The sequence below is a fragment of the Netta rufina genome (genome assembly GCF_964035555.1).
Source record: "Netta rufina genome assembly, chromosome: 18".
NCBI lineage: Eukaryota > Metazoa > Chordata > Aves > Anseriformes > Anatidae > Netta > Netta rufina.
In genome coordinates, this window is record NC_140142.1 from 2,307,250 (window position 1) to 2,321,464 (window position 14,215).

General features: G+C 49.9%; 2 protein-coding genes across 2 annotated transcripts; both read right to left on the minus strand.

Moving 5' to 3' along the window:
- Positions 1-3,610: 3,610 nt before the first annotated feature.
- Positions 3,611-4,549, minus strand: LOC311216148 (olfactory receptor 14C36-like; the record flags this gene model as incomplete). The annotated part of the gene is made up of 1 exon (XM_084297693.1): positions 3,611-4,549. The coding sequence occupies one exon, from the start codon at positions 4,547-4,549 to the stop codon at positions 3,611-3,613; it is 939 nt and encodes a 312-aa protein (XP_084153819.1).
- A 5,921-nt stretch (positions 4,550-10,470) lies between these two features.
- LOC311216149 (olfactory receptor 14A16-like) lies at positions 10,471-11,430 on the minus strand (the record flags this gene model as incomplete). Its single annotated transcript, XM_084297694.1, has 1 exon — positions 10,471-11,430. The coding sequence occupies one exon, from the start codon at positions 11,428-11,430 to the stop codon at positions 10,471-10,473; it is 960 nt and encodes a 319-aa protein (XP_084153820.1).
- Between the last annotated feature and the right edge of the window lie 2,785 nt (positions 11,431-14,215).

Genomic DNA, 14,215 nt, shown 5'->3' on the forward strand with positions numbered 1-14,215 from the left:
TCTCCCTAGTCCCTTAGGGACTCGGGCTCACTTTTCTGTGTTAGAGAGTAAACAGAGTTTTATTGGGAATGTTTGGTGTTCTTCTGTCGTTAGGGTATGGATAAGTTCTGTGGTTTAGGGTTTTATTTAGGTCTGCCAAGAAATCTAAGGATCAGTAGAGCATTTTAATACTAGTGTCCACGGAAGGCATTTGGGTGAGTAAGAGAATAAAGGAAAGAGAATGGGGCTATGGGCTTAATTTTGCTTGAAGGGATCCTTTGAATTCAAGCATTAGAGTAGGGGATTCCTGTCAGAGTGTTGGAGTAGCATTTAGGTTTCAGGATTAAAATTACTGCCTAAATAAGGTAAAGGGTCATACATGATTCATTCAAGTCATTGTTACTACAGCGTCAACATTACATGCACCTTCTTATCTCTATGAAATCATTAATTTCTGCTGGCCATGCTCATTTTCTCACCCCAAATTCTCACATTTCTCTTGTCCATGCTTCTCCTAACCTCCCCGTATCTTAGTGGGGTCAGCTTCCTGATGACATTCATGATCACAGAGTATCTTTTTCACTTCTGTTGGCTCCTCCATTCCTGAGAAGGAAGTAGCATTGTAGTCAGGAAAGAAAGGACACAAAGGTCTTTAGGAGCATCCTGCACAATGTGCCCATCAGCTCTGCACCTCCACAAAACTGTGCTTCCTACCTACAAGTTTTGTTTCCCAAATGGCTTCTGTGGATCAAGAGTTACTTTTCCTAGGCCCTCTCACATGTTTCAGTTTTGGGTGTGCAGGGATGGGAAAAGGAAAGCCAAGGCATGAATGGAACCCAGCTTGGAAAGGGGTTCAAGGAATAATAGGAAGAGATTCTACAGGTATATTGCTCGGAAAAGAAAGGCCAAGAAGAGTGTACCCCCTCTGATGGATGACAAGGGTTAACTGGTAATGACAGACATGGAGAAGCCTGAAGGACTCAACAACTTCTTTTCTTCAATCTTCCCTGCCAGTCAGGCTTCCCAAGTCTTTCATTCCCTGAACCCATAGATAGAGGCTGGGGGGTGCAAATTCCCACCTGTTTTAAGTGAAGAGAAGGTTTGATGCCACCTGAAGAAGCTCAAGAAGTACAAGTCTATGGGACTTGATGACTTGCATTCCAGGGAGTGGAATACTTTTGCTGAGGCTGTGGATGTTCCATTCTTGGGGGTGTTCAAGGCCACGTTAGATGAGGCCCTGAGGAACCTGATCTAGGGGGTGGTGTCCCTGCCTCTGGCATTGGGGTTGGAACTAGATGATCGTCGAGGTGTTTTCCAACTCAACTGCTGTATGATTCTCTGATTCTGTGATTGTGCTTCAGAGGCAAAGTAATAATAACAGTAATAACAGTAATAACAATAACTATAATAATAATTATTATGTATAATTATTATAAGCATGGTATTGAATTTCAGAATACTCAGTGATCCTTTGTGATATGGTTTAGTGGAGGACTTGTTAGTGGTAGGTCAGAGGTTGGACTAGGTGATCTTGGAGCTCTCTTCAAGCCTAAATGATTCTGGGATTCTGTGATCCAGTTCATCCATGTGACAAAACCCTGCAAGCAGAACGAAGGACACTGAAATGTGGCCTCACATGAAGGAGGCTCCAGATCTCTGGTGTAGAAACAGTATTTTTGTGCCATGACCAACGTGGTATATGCTGCAGGAAAAGGCCTACGTCTGAAGTAAAAGGCCTAGGGCAGCAGCAGTGTGGCACAGGCTTGAGATTTGGGTGTTTGTGAACCTTATGGAACCACATAGGATCTTTAAGGTCCCTTCCAACATGAGCAGTTCTGTGATTCTTTGCTTAGCAGCCCTTTACAGCCCCTGTAGGGCCTAGACTCAGTTCATGCCCCTCAGCTTGCGCTCCAAAAGTGCTCCCTCTCGTCACTTGTCCCATCTGCGTTCCTTGGCTACCCCAGGGCATCCTGGAGGCAGTGGCCACCTCTGAATAGAGAATGGAAACCAGCCACGAAAGTAGATCTAGGAAAAAATGGGAACCTGTGCATAAAAGGTCTCTAAGTAACAGCTGAAAGAGTCTTTTATGGCAACACCACCAGCTTTTTATTTTTCTATGAGTTCTCTTGATTTAGTCTCATAGGTTTTTTATTATTATTATTTTATTTGTTTATTTATTTATTTTATTTATTATTGACAGCACTGTGGACAAGTATTATCTACCAAAGTAGGCTTTTTCTGTGAATAGTCTTATGCAAACATTTACCAAAAGACATTTCCCAACTTTTTTTTTTTTTTTTTTTTTTTCCTTCTTCCTCCACCTCCCACTCTTCAAGCAGAACTCCAAGGGAAGAAGTCACTGAATTAAAGAATAACTCATGTTGAAAAGATCAAGACTTGGAAAAGTGCTCCATGACATCATAAAGGGAGATAAAAAAGAGGGTCAAGAGTGTTGGCCCAAGTGCCCATGACTGAAGGGTGCTGCTGGTAACTAGCTGGCAGGAGGACTTGGTATCACTAATGTCCAGCCAACTTCTCCCCCCCAACTTCATCCCCTTCTTCAGTGTGAATATCAGCAATGTGGCTAAAGGGAGACTCCAGGAGACTATGGCAAAGGCCTTGCTAAATCCAGGTTCACCACATTCCCTTCTCTGCCCTCCTCTACTGCTTCACCTGCGGCAGGACTTTCCCCATCACGTTCCCATGGGCAGAGGTGACAACTGCAAATCTCCCAGTCCTTTTTTTTGTCCTTCCTGAAGACAAGTTTGCTGTCTTCTTTTTCCAAGTCCCCAGAAATCTCTCTGATCCAAACGCTTGATGGCCTGGTCCAGAAAGGCAGGGTAGTGTGACATAGCAGAGAGGGGTATCTGTAATGAGCCTGTGAGAGGGGGGTTACAGAAATCTCACAGAGACACTGGGGGTTGGTTCTGGAGTCAAACAGGGCAACGGCAGCACTCTGTGAGGTGTCCACATCTGAGCTGGCCTCCCACACTCCTCATACACACAGGACTGTTGCGAGACATGAGTCTCTGCCTTGCACACCACGCACAGTGCACTGCAGTGCCTGCAGTGTCCCTCTGGCTCCTGCAGCCACTGCCAGAGGCTGTGGGGCACCTCAGCCCTGCAGTGCTTTGCCCTGCTCTGCCCTCCTCTGAGATGCCCCACGGCATGAGGAATGGTCACAGGGACCTTGCTTCAAGGAAGCACATCTCAGAGCAGGATTCAGGTGCCTTCCCAGGGCATGTTACTTAACCTCATGACACTGTCTGCCCCACTGGCCTTCATGAGACTTGTAGGAATGGCTGATGGCATTTGTGCTCGCTCGTGTTCATCTCTCTGTGAGTGTATGATGTGCCTGCTGGCACCAGCAGCAATGGGTTTCCCTTTATACATCTCCCATGAACCTGCAGGGGGCCCTGCTCTTCTCCTGGACATCCTACTTCCCAGGGAGCCTTTATGAGATGAGCAATGAGCAGTGGACTGGCCAGCCATTGCTGAACCTTCTTCCCATGCAACCCATAGTTCTGAGCTGGTGGTGATGCCCTGCAGAGTAAGAAAAATGACAAAAAAAGATAATAGAACAAACCTTGAGCATGCACTGTATTGTGGGTCATATGCAGAAAAAAATAGGCTATGTTTTTGATTTTGAAACATCTGCAGTCATCAGTCTCTTCAAGGCATCCTTGAGCTCCTGGTTCTTCATGCTATAGATGAGGGGATTCACTGCTGGAGGCACCACTGAGTATAGAACTGCCACGACAAGATCCAGAGATGGGGATGAGATGGAGGGGGGCTTCAGGTAGGCAAACATGCCAGTACTGACAAACAGAGAGACCACGGCCAGGTGAGGGAGGCACGTGGAAAAGGCTTTGTGCTTGCCCTGCTCAGAGGGAATCCTCAGCACAGCCCTGAAGATTTGCACATAGGACAATACAATGAAAATAAAACAACCAAATACAAAAGAAAGACTGAAAACAAGTAGCTCAACTTCCTGGAGGTAGGCATCTGAGCAGGAGAGCTTGATGATCTGGGGAATTTGACAAAAGAATTGGTCAACAGAGTTGCCTCGGCAGAGGGGAAGGGAAAATGTGTTGGCTGTGTGCAGGACAGCATTGAGAAAGCCACTGCCCCAGGCGGCTGCTGCCATCTGGGCACAAGCTCTGCTGCCCACGAGGCTCCCGTAGTGCAGGGGCTTGCAGATGGCAATGTAGCGGTCGTAGGCCATGACAGTGAGAAGGGAATACTCCGCTGACATCAAGAAGATAAACAGAAAGACCTGTGCAGCACATCCTTGATAGGAGATGGCCCTGGTGTCCCAGAGGGCATTGGCCATGGCTTTGGGTAGAGTGGTGGAGATGCAGCCCACGTCGAGGAGGGCGAGGTTGAGGAGGAAGAAGTACATGGGGGTGTGGAGGCGGTGGTGGCAGGCTACGGCGCTGAGGATGAGGCCATTGCCCAGGAGGGCAGCCAGGTAGATGCCCAGGAAGAGTGCGAAGAGCAGGAGCTGCAGCTCGCGCGTGTCTGCGAATGCCAGCAGGAGGAACTCACTCACAGAGCTGCTGTTGAGCATTTTCTGACATTGAACACGGCTGCCTATTTGAGAGAAAATGGTAGAAAAAGTTATAAAAGATTTCTTTGTGGAAGAACTATTGCAAGCCTTAGAGTACACCCCAGTCCAAGGCTCAGTATGTGAAGACATTTTCTGCAGCTCTCTTGCTTGAGCTGTGGCTGGTGCTAGCTGAGAGTGACACTGGAAGAATGGGTAGTTGTTGGCTCCCTAGCATTCCTTCCTCCTGTGCAGCAAGAGGAAAGCAGGAACATGAAGGAACCTCAAGTGCCTTCTACTTGTTAGTTATCGCAAACAACTCATCTGAGTGCAGAGCTGAGCTGTAGGTATTTTGTTTGCTTTATTCTATCCCAGTAGGCCTGGCAAAGCTTAGGATAGGAATTGGGTTGCTGAATGTCCTCAAATTTCCTGTGCATTCCTCCTGATACCCTGTGGGAGTGTCCCTTGGTGAAGATCAAGCAGCTCTGCCCACCAGTCCTGTTCTTAGCTGCCCTGTGTCACCCCTATATGAGTTGCAGGACCATCCCGTTAGACTGTTTCCCTGAAAAAACGGAGAAGACACTGGAGAAGGCTGCTGAGGGAGGAGCGCCACAGAAAGCCAGATGGAGCTTGTGAGCTTGTCTTCTTCTCTATGGCTGCAAGAACTATGAGGCACTTGACAGAGAGCCTGACATGGCCTGCTCGAGCAGGGTGTTCTGGGCAGACCAGGGAGACCTGGCCTATGGCTATACAAGAGGTTTCTGCCAGACTTCCTCACCTCGCACTGCAACCCAGCAGGACTCTCAACGCCTACTGCATTGCCCACTGCCCTCCCAGAAACAAGACCCAGCACGAGACCCTTCCAGGACCTGCAGCTGCATGGCCCTGCAGCCAGACCCTTACCTTGTCAAGGGCTGTGCAGGTTTCTCCTGCAGGCAGCTCTCAGCATCCTCCCACATCCAGCTGCCTCCAAGCCCTCTCTCCTCTCCTCTTCCCTTGCCACCTGTGGTCAGAGCCCCCAGCCCTGCTGTGCTGTGCAGAGGAGCTGCTCCTGGGCACAGCTGTCTCTCTGCACCAGGGCCCTCTTGCCAGCAGCTCTCTCTGTCCCACGAGCCCGGCCCAGCTCAGCAGCACAGCGCCAACCCAAGGCACTGCAATCACCCCTCTGGGGGCTTTGCTGATGAGCCCATGAACCTCAGGCACTCAGAGACAATTGAAGACATCTCTCCAGAAGTCCAAGTCAGAGGCAAGTTTCCTGCAGTGTCCCCCTGAGGGCCAGCACTGACACAGCCTCCCTTGGAGCTTGTTAGAGCCAAACACTGGAGGCAGTGAGGACAAGGAGACAAAGGCTGTGTGAAGATAACACTGAGGTACAGACAAACTGGATGTGTGTCAGCAAGCACAAGGGCCAGGCCTTGACCATTGTCCTCTGGGAATGGAGATCCTTTCCCTTCACATCTTCCACAGGACGCTTCCTGGTCAGTAGGAGATGGGGATGTGCATTGCCAAGTGAGGAGAATGGATGAGCCCTGCCTGGTTCATGGGTGGCGGCAAGGAGGCAATGAGGCCCTGGTGTTTTAATGAGAAGCTGTGTCCTCATAGGCCTGAGTAACAGAGACAACAGCCATAGCTGTCCCTTTGGCTAGAGCTTAGGAGGAGATATGTTATAATCATTGTGATGAGGCTTCATTGATTCATTTCAATGTTGTACAGCACGTCAGAGGTGTCATACCACTGTTCTTCTCATGGCATCCCACTGCCCACCACTTCCCACAGACCCCAGGAAAAGCCCTGACACAGACGTGGGGGTGCAGGATCTCCCCTCCCACTTCCAGGGATGAGGCCTTGGCTCTTCTGCTTCGTCAGAAGAATACAAGACTTTTTTCAGCACAGTGCCTTTGCCTGTCTGTAACCATTGCTTCCAATTATCTGCCCTAACAAGGCCCTGGGGAGGCTTCATTAGTAACAGCCCTCAGTGGGGCCCATTAATACTCCAAGTCACTTCAACTTTTCCTCCTGACTTCACTTTCTATAGCAGTTGCATTATTCTCCTCTCAGGACCTGAACTTCACAGACTGAGCACCAAAATACACCATGGTACTCATTAAAATGCAGAAACTCCTGACGTCTCTTCCATAGTTTTCTTCATGACTTCAAGACTTGTACAGCTAATGGCAGAGCTTGCATGAAGTATTAAGGAAGAAGATTTCAAAAAAAGAGCTAATACAAATATTTTTTTGTTTTAAAGGCTGAATTTTGCTGCATTCCATTTTGAGCATCTTTCTTCTATTGCTATTGATCCAGGGGGACTTCTTTGGAGACCTTCTTTGGGAAGAAAAACAGAGTCTGGAGGTCTGACACCTCCACTGTCAGCAGTGGTTTTTGTCCCAGTAACTGTAGCACAGTTCAGCATACGGAAACCTTTTTAAGATAATCAGGGAAAAAATAAAAAATAAAATAAAATAAAATAAAATAAAATAAAATAAAATAAAATAAAATAAAATAAAATAAAATAAAATAAAATAAATTTGAAATGACCGTTGTATCCTGAGAAATTTAAAATGAATCTTAGTAGACAAGTGGACATCCAGGGTGTCTCTTGGGTCTTCTGTGGAAAAGTCAAGGTAAAAAGTGAAAAAAAAAAAAATCTTCCTGTGGCTGTAGCTGTACCCATGAACTTGGCCTCTTTTGGGAAATTGTCCCCCTCCAGCCACACAAACCTAAACTGAGTAATGTGAAAAGACCTGCCTAGTCAATAGAGTAGGACAAAGTCCTACTTACTGTGCTGTAGATGCAGAAGGCAAAAAGAATTGCATTGTGCCTGACACTACTCTGGGACGTGTCACCCAGGTCAGGCAACTTTACCTTAGTGCTGACAAGTCCATCACTAAACCACGCTCCCAAGCTCTACATCTACACCTTGGCTCCCCAGTCGATGACCCAGCTCATGGATGGCAATCAGGGAGTCTCAGTTAGCGCGACGCTGCCTCAGGTGCACCACCATGGTAGCCATTGGCACCTGCTGTTCTTCAGCCCTCAGCAAACCCCCAACAGAAGGGTTCTGTGGAAGGCCAAGCAAGGTAGAAAACTGTTTCATGTCCTTTGTCTCCAAGGCAGCTCTGCCAAAGCCCCACCCATGGTGCCCTCTTGGAACTCTGAATTCCCTCTCCTGAAGCAGTCTATGCCAAGGATGCACATAGCCTCTGGGCCAGTCCTAATGGGGTGCTTTGGCCATTCCTTTCCAGTTAGTCTCACTTCAGCCTCCAGTACAGTTAACTTTTGGGATTCCCCTATCACTCCAGAAATATAGGTGTGTTCTACCTCTTTTTAACTTGATGGTATCAGGGTACTCTGTGCACCGGTGTCTAGTAGAGCCTGATACATTTGTGGGTGTGATGTGTCAGGCCATTAACTATACCCAGTCCAGTAAATCCCATTGTCCCTTTCTTCCCTGCCTCCCCCTGGCTGGAAGCAGGTCCCCTCTAGTCCTGCTCACAGTATTCATTACAGTGTCTGGTAAACGAAACACTGGAAACATGTCCCACCACAGCATAGTCATCCCACAGTACAGGGGACAGGGCGATGACAGCCAAGGGATGCATTTCGGTGCAGGACTTGTGGCAAAAGTCATCCTGAAAGACTCAAGAACAGGACACCTCAAATGGCTGAAGCAGAACCCATTGGCACGTTCCAGTTTGGGAATCATCTCCTTCTGTCTGGGATATGAAAGCAAAAAATGTGAAATGCCCCATCAGGTCAATGCACACAGTAAGGTAAACTCACAGGTATTGTGCTAGACTGTCAGAAGGCAATAAGCATTGCGTTTTGCCTCAGACTAATCAAGGAGACCTAATGCAGTTCATCCCTGAGATAAAGCAAACACTCTAAGAATTGTGAGGGATGTTAAGTTGTGGCCTAACATGAAGAAGGATGTTGATCACTAGTGAAGGAATGGTCTTTTTCTGCCATCACCAATCTGGTTACACAAGCATGACAACACCTAAAGGTCATATATCCCATGACTCTGTCATCCCACAGGGCAGGGGAAGGGAGATGACAGTGAAGGAAGGCATTTGGGTGTGGAAGGTGGGGCCCAGCAGAGACAAGGAGTCAAGGCAGTGAGGGGGGGGAGGCCAAGAGAAGCAGCCCAACGGGTGGTGCTGCTTGTGAGGACACGATTGTGGCAGCAGCCGGAGTGGGCAGCAGCTGTGCGCAGGCGAGGGGAGGCCAGGAAGCGCATGGCAAGAGCGCTCCTGCCAGCAGAGACAAGGCCGGGGCCGAGCCCAAGGGCAGAGGCAGGCCCAGGGCAGGGGGCTGCAAGGGCCATGCTGAGCTCCCTACCCCTGCAGCAGCTGCCCTGGCCCTCAGCAGACGTGCTGGCCAGCACGCACTGGGAGGTGCTGGCATGCATCAGAGAGCAGCAAGGAGGGCGCTGGAGAGGGCTGGGGCCAGGCAGGTGGCAGGGGCTGGCTGGGGGTCCCCTCTGCTGGAGCCAGTGCATGCAGCAGGAGGAGGGCAGGCAGGGCTCATACGCCTGGGGCACAGCTTAGCCCTGGGCTGTTCCTGACATCCCTGCAGCTCTTTGCAGGCTGCGGTGAGGTGACCCTCAGCCTTCCCTCCTGTGCTCCCAGGGCACATGGCTGCCTCCTGCCCAGCTCACTGCTCACCATGAACGTCCGACAGGGCTGGTTCCAAAGCTGGGCCTTGCCCAGGGTCAGTCCCCTGCAGGGACAGAAAATGACCCTTGTCCTGGTGGCTTTTCCTGGCCTTCCTCTCAATACATGCTCTTCTCATCCTTGATCTCTTTCACTGAATACAGAGGCCTAGGCGGGCTTTTTGGTACAGCCTAAGACAGAAAAAGCATGGAGTCCCTCAACCCCATCTCTATTTGCTCCTATGAAGTGGCTGTGAGACGTGGACTTCTTTTCAGGTATTTTCATCTGACAGTCTCAGCAGTGTCCGGTGACAAGACAAGACATGGGAATACATGACATTCCACACAGGAAAACACTTTTACTCTGAGCAATACCAAGCACTGGATCATGTTTCTCCAAAAGTGGGCAAATCCCAATCACTGGAGATACCAAAGCCCAACTGGAAATGGGCCTGGGCTGCCTGGTGGAGGTGTCCATGCATGGCTAGTGGGGGTGGCTAGATGGGCTGTGGAGGTCCCCTCCAGTTTCAGTGAATCTGTCACTTTGCAATGCCTGGCAGGGATTACAAATGCCAGTAATACCTCTGCCCACAGCAGTGTTCCCTCCCCCTACCTCCACTCTCTTGCTACTTCTTTCCTTCAGGATTAGAGTCAGAAGGGAGCTCTGGAGGTTTCCAGTGCCAAGATCTGCACTGAGCAGGGAGAACTTTCACATCAGATCAGGCTGCTTCCTCAGTGCTTCTTCCACCTCACTTTTGACAGCCGTACTTCAAGGGGCACTGGCTGGAAGGCCAGTTCTGATTCAGTGGTGCTACAAGAGAGCAGTGTGGAAGAGAAGGGAGACCAGCACCAAAACGACCATGTCCTGCTGCTGTCAGTGTTCGTGGGTCAAAGAAAGTGGCAACCCTGACTCAAAGGCTGCAGGCAAGGAGTGCCTGCCAGGGCAGAAAAGGGCAGCCCCAAAGGAGGACACCAGGGCTTTCCACCACGTTGCAGCAGGGATCTTCATCCCACAACCACTGCTGTGCCTGAGAAGAGTGTATGAGAAATGAGATCCAGAGAAACTGCCTACCTGCTGGTTCCTTTATTAGTCACAAAGAGCTTAGCAGCACCTCTACATGAAGTCTTTGGGTTAGAAAAAAAGGTAGAAGGAGATAGAAGAACAAAAATAACTTAAATTTATAAAATAAAATGATAAAAATAATATTTAGCATATTGGAATAATATTGAAAAGGATGAACTAATTTTGAAATATAGGAACAAAGACGTTTCTGCCTTGTCCAGCTATACTTCAGGGAATCACATGCAGAAGATGGCTTCTTTGTCGAAATACTGAATATAGCAACAACATCCTCAGTGCCTCCTTGAGCTCTTTATTCCTCATGCTGTAGATGAGGGGGTTCACTACGGGAGGCAACGCTGAATACAAAAAGGCCACCACCAGATCCAGGAATGGAAAGGAGATGGAGGGGGGCTTCAGGTAGGCAAACACGGCAGTACTGAGATACAGGGAGACCACGGCCAGGTGAGGGAGGCACGTGGAAAAGGCTTTGTGCTGGCCCTGCTCAGAGGGCATCCTCAGCACTGCCCTGAAGATCTGCATGTAGGAAAAAACAATAAAAACAAAACAACCAACACCTAAACAGGCACTAACCAGAAGAAACTTGACTTCTGTGAGGTAGGTACCTGAGCAGGAGAGCTTGAGGATGTGGGGGATTTCACAGAAGAACTGGTCCACAGCATTGCCTTGGCAGAGGGGCAGGGAAAATGTGTTGGCCGTGTGCAGGACAGCATTGAGAAAGCCACTGCCCCAGGCAGCTGCTGCCATCTGGGCACAAGCTCTGCTGCCCAGGAGGCTCCCGTAGTGCAGGGGCTTGCAGATGGCAACGTAGCGGTCGTAGGCCATGACAGTGAGAAGAAAAAACTCTGCACCAATAAGGAAGACTAAAAAGAAGACTTGTGCAGCACAGCCTTGATAGGAGATGGCCCTGGTGTCCCAGAGGGCATTGGCCATGGCTTTGGGCAGAGTGGTGGAGATGCAGCCCAGGTCCAGGAGGGCGAGGTTGAGGAGGAAGAAGTACATGGGGGTGTGGAGACGGTGGTGGCAGGCTACGGCGCTGAGGATGAGGCCGTTGCCCAGGAGGGCAGCCAGGTAGATGCCCAGGAAGAGCACGAAGAGCAGGAGCTGCAGCTCGTGTGTGTCTGCGAATGCCAGCAGGAGGAACTCACTCACAGAGCTGATGTTGGGCATTTCCTGCCCTTCATCAAGGACACTGAAAAAAAGGAAATATACAGACTGTTAGGGGAAATTTCCCCGAACAATACTCATTTCTTTTCTCATTAGAGCCTTCATATTATCTTTCTTTCAAGGTGACCTTTGTGTGTCTCCCTGGTTGTAGCCCTGCTTTGTGCTTGCTGAATGTCCTGTACACAGCACACAGCCACACAGCTCCACAGCAGTGGTAAATGTCGTTGATACGGGCAAAAACCTAAGCCAGAAGTCACTTCCAGGAGGGCTGCTCTGTCCATCCCCTGCTGCCCAGCTGCTGGCTGCTTACAGCACTCAGCTGGGGGATGGATGCAGACAGAGGTTGTGCTGAAAAACCACATCCCCTTGTCTGCAGGTCCTAAAGAACAGCTCAGAAAAGCCCTGGTGCAGTCTGTAACCAGACAGAAAAGAAGGGATACTCTCACGTTCATCACTAACCTGTTTGTGTCTCAGTTCAATGCAATAGGAAGCTCAGTCACCAGTGCAAATCCAACTACCGCATTAACATCGAGCCTGCCCCAAAATCAGAGCAGGAAGAGGCAGGCAGAGAGTGCAGAAAGTGCCTTCTCTTTGCAGGCAGCCTCTGCCTTGCCCTTCTTCTGCCCAAGCCCCTGGGCTCCCCGGGCAGGCTGAGTGCAGGGACGCTGCTCTGCACCACAGCCGTGGGAAGCCCTTCCTGCACCCCCAGCTTCTCCTTCCTCCAGGACCAAAAGCTGCATTGCCCCCCAGCCAGAGACTTACCGGGTTCAGGGCTGGGAAATGTTCTCCCCCAGTGATCTCTGTGCATCCTGCCACTTCTGCCTGCCTTTAAGCACTCTGTCTCTGCTGCGCTGTGCAGAGGAGCTGCTCCTGGGCACAGCTGTCTCTCTGTACCAGGGCCCTCTTGCCACGAGCTCTCTCTGTCCCACGAGCCCGGCCCAGCTCAGCAGCACAGCACCAGCCCAAGGCACTGCAATCACCCCTCTGGGGGCTTTGCCGATGAGCCCACAAACCTCAGGCACTCAGAGACAATTGAAGACATCTCTCCAGAAGTCCAAGTCAGAGGCAAGTTTCCTGCAGTGTCCCCCTGAGGGCCAGCACTGACACAGCCTCCCTTGGAGCTTGTTAGAGCAGAACCCTGGAGGCAGTGAGGACAATGAAACAAAGGCAATGTGAAGGTGATAGTGATGTGTAGAAAAACTGGATGTGTGTCACCAAGCACAAGGTTCAGGCCTTGTTCCGTGGCCCATAGGAAGGGAGATCCTTTCCCTTGACAGGTTGCTCAGGGCTCTTTGTGGGGCAGTAGGAGTTGGGGATGTGCATGTCCAAGTGCAGGAGAATGGTACGACCCCTGCCTGCTTCATGGTTGAGGGCGAGGATGCAATGAGGCCCTGGTGCTTTAACAATCAGCCGTCTCCTCATAGGCCTCAGTGGCAGAGACAACAGCCATAGCCATGGACACAAAGACCTGGGTCCTGTTGGGAGTTTCAGCCTTTCCACAGCCCTCTATCCTGTCTAAACATGGCTTTCCTAGAGACTCCGATACATCCACATCATTCACTGCTGGCTGCAGACCCTTGTCCGTGTGGTGTCACACCAAGTCTGAGCTGAGTCTGGGAACTCAGATCTTCTTGGTGGCCATGTTCCTCATAGGGAAGCTCTGTAGGAAGCTGCCCTGGTTCCTGCTCAGCAGGCACCACAGCACATATGACATCCCTCGTGGTTCCCCAGCCCTCCTCCTGCTGGATACTGCTCACTCAGCAGGGTCCCAGTCTGCCCTGATGTGTAGGGTTTCTCTCCCTCTGGTACAGGACTGGGCTCTTCTCCATGTTAAAGTCAAAAGTTTTCTGAAGTCAAAATCCTGCAGATTCTCAAGGTTCACCCACAGTGATGTTCCATTCTATCAGCTGTTAATGTCAGCAGGTTGACAGTTCAACCTTCCTGTGCTTGTGTTATCTCTGACCAGACAGCAGCAGCAGCAAGAGTTGCAGGGATATTTGGATAATTCAGGAGTAACCAGCTGAATGGAATTGCAGCATAGAATCATGGGAGAGTAGGTGATGGAAGGCTGCCAGGTTCAACCGCTCCTGTGCTTCCTTCTCATGCATGCTGTCAGTTTCTCTGGAGCTGTGTCCTGAATGTTATGGGGCTGTGCAGGTGAAAATTAGAAGGACCAAAGCACAGCTGGAGCTCAATCCATCCTTTACTGTCAAAGAACATTAAAAAATATATATATAAATAAAAATATATAATTAGTTTAAATGAAGGAGGATTAGGGAGAATCATAATGCTTTATTGGATTTTGAGGGGAAAACCCAGTGACAAGGGATTAGGTAAAGGCTGAGACACTTAATGCATTCTTTGCCTCTGTTTCTAGCAGCAAGACCAGTTGTTCCCCTGGACATTTCTTCCTCCTCATGGCCAGTGCCATCCTTCCATTGCACACTTTGTGGCAGTTTTTTCTCTCCCGTTCTTTCCTACTACCACAGAAAGCTCCATGAGGGTGGAAACCACTCCTGAAGTAGGCATCCCAACCCAGCAGGCTCCTTGCGGCCCCACAGCCAAGCAGACACAAGTCACCTCAGCAGCAGCTTCCAAGCCAGGGGCCTGCTGCTGGCCTTGCAGCTTCTTGTCTAGACACAGCCAAGCCTTGTGCCTCCTGCTGCCCACTCATGGACTCAAGCAGAAGGGACAGCACAACCCATATGGGGGCCTTCACACAGAGACACACACACACACACACACACGGACAATTTCTAGGTTGGAAGAGACCTCTAGATCATTGAGT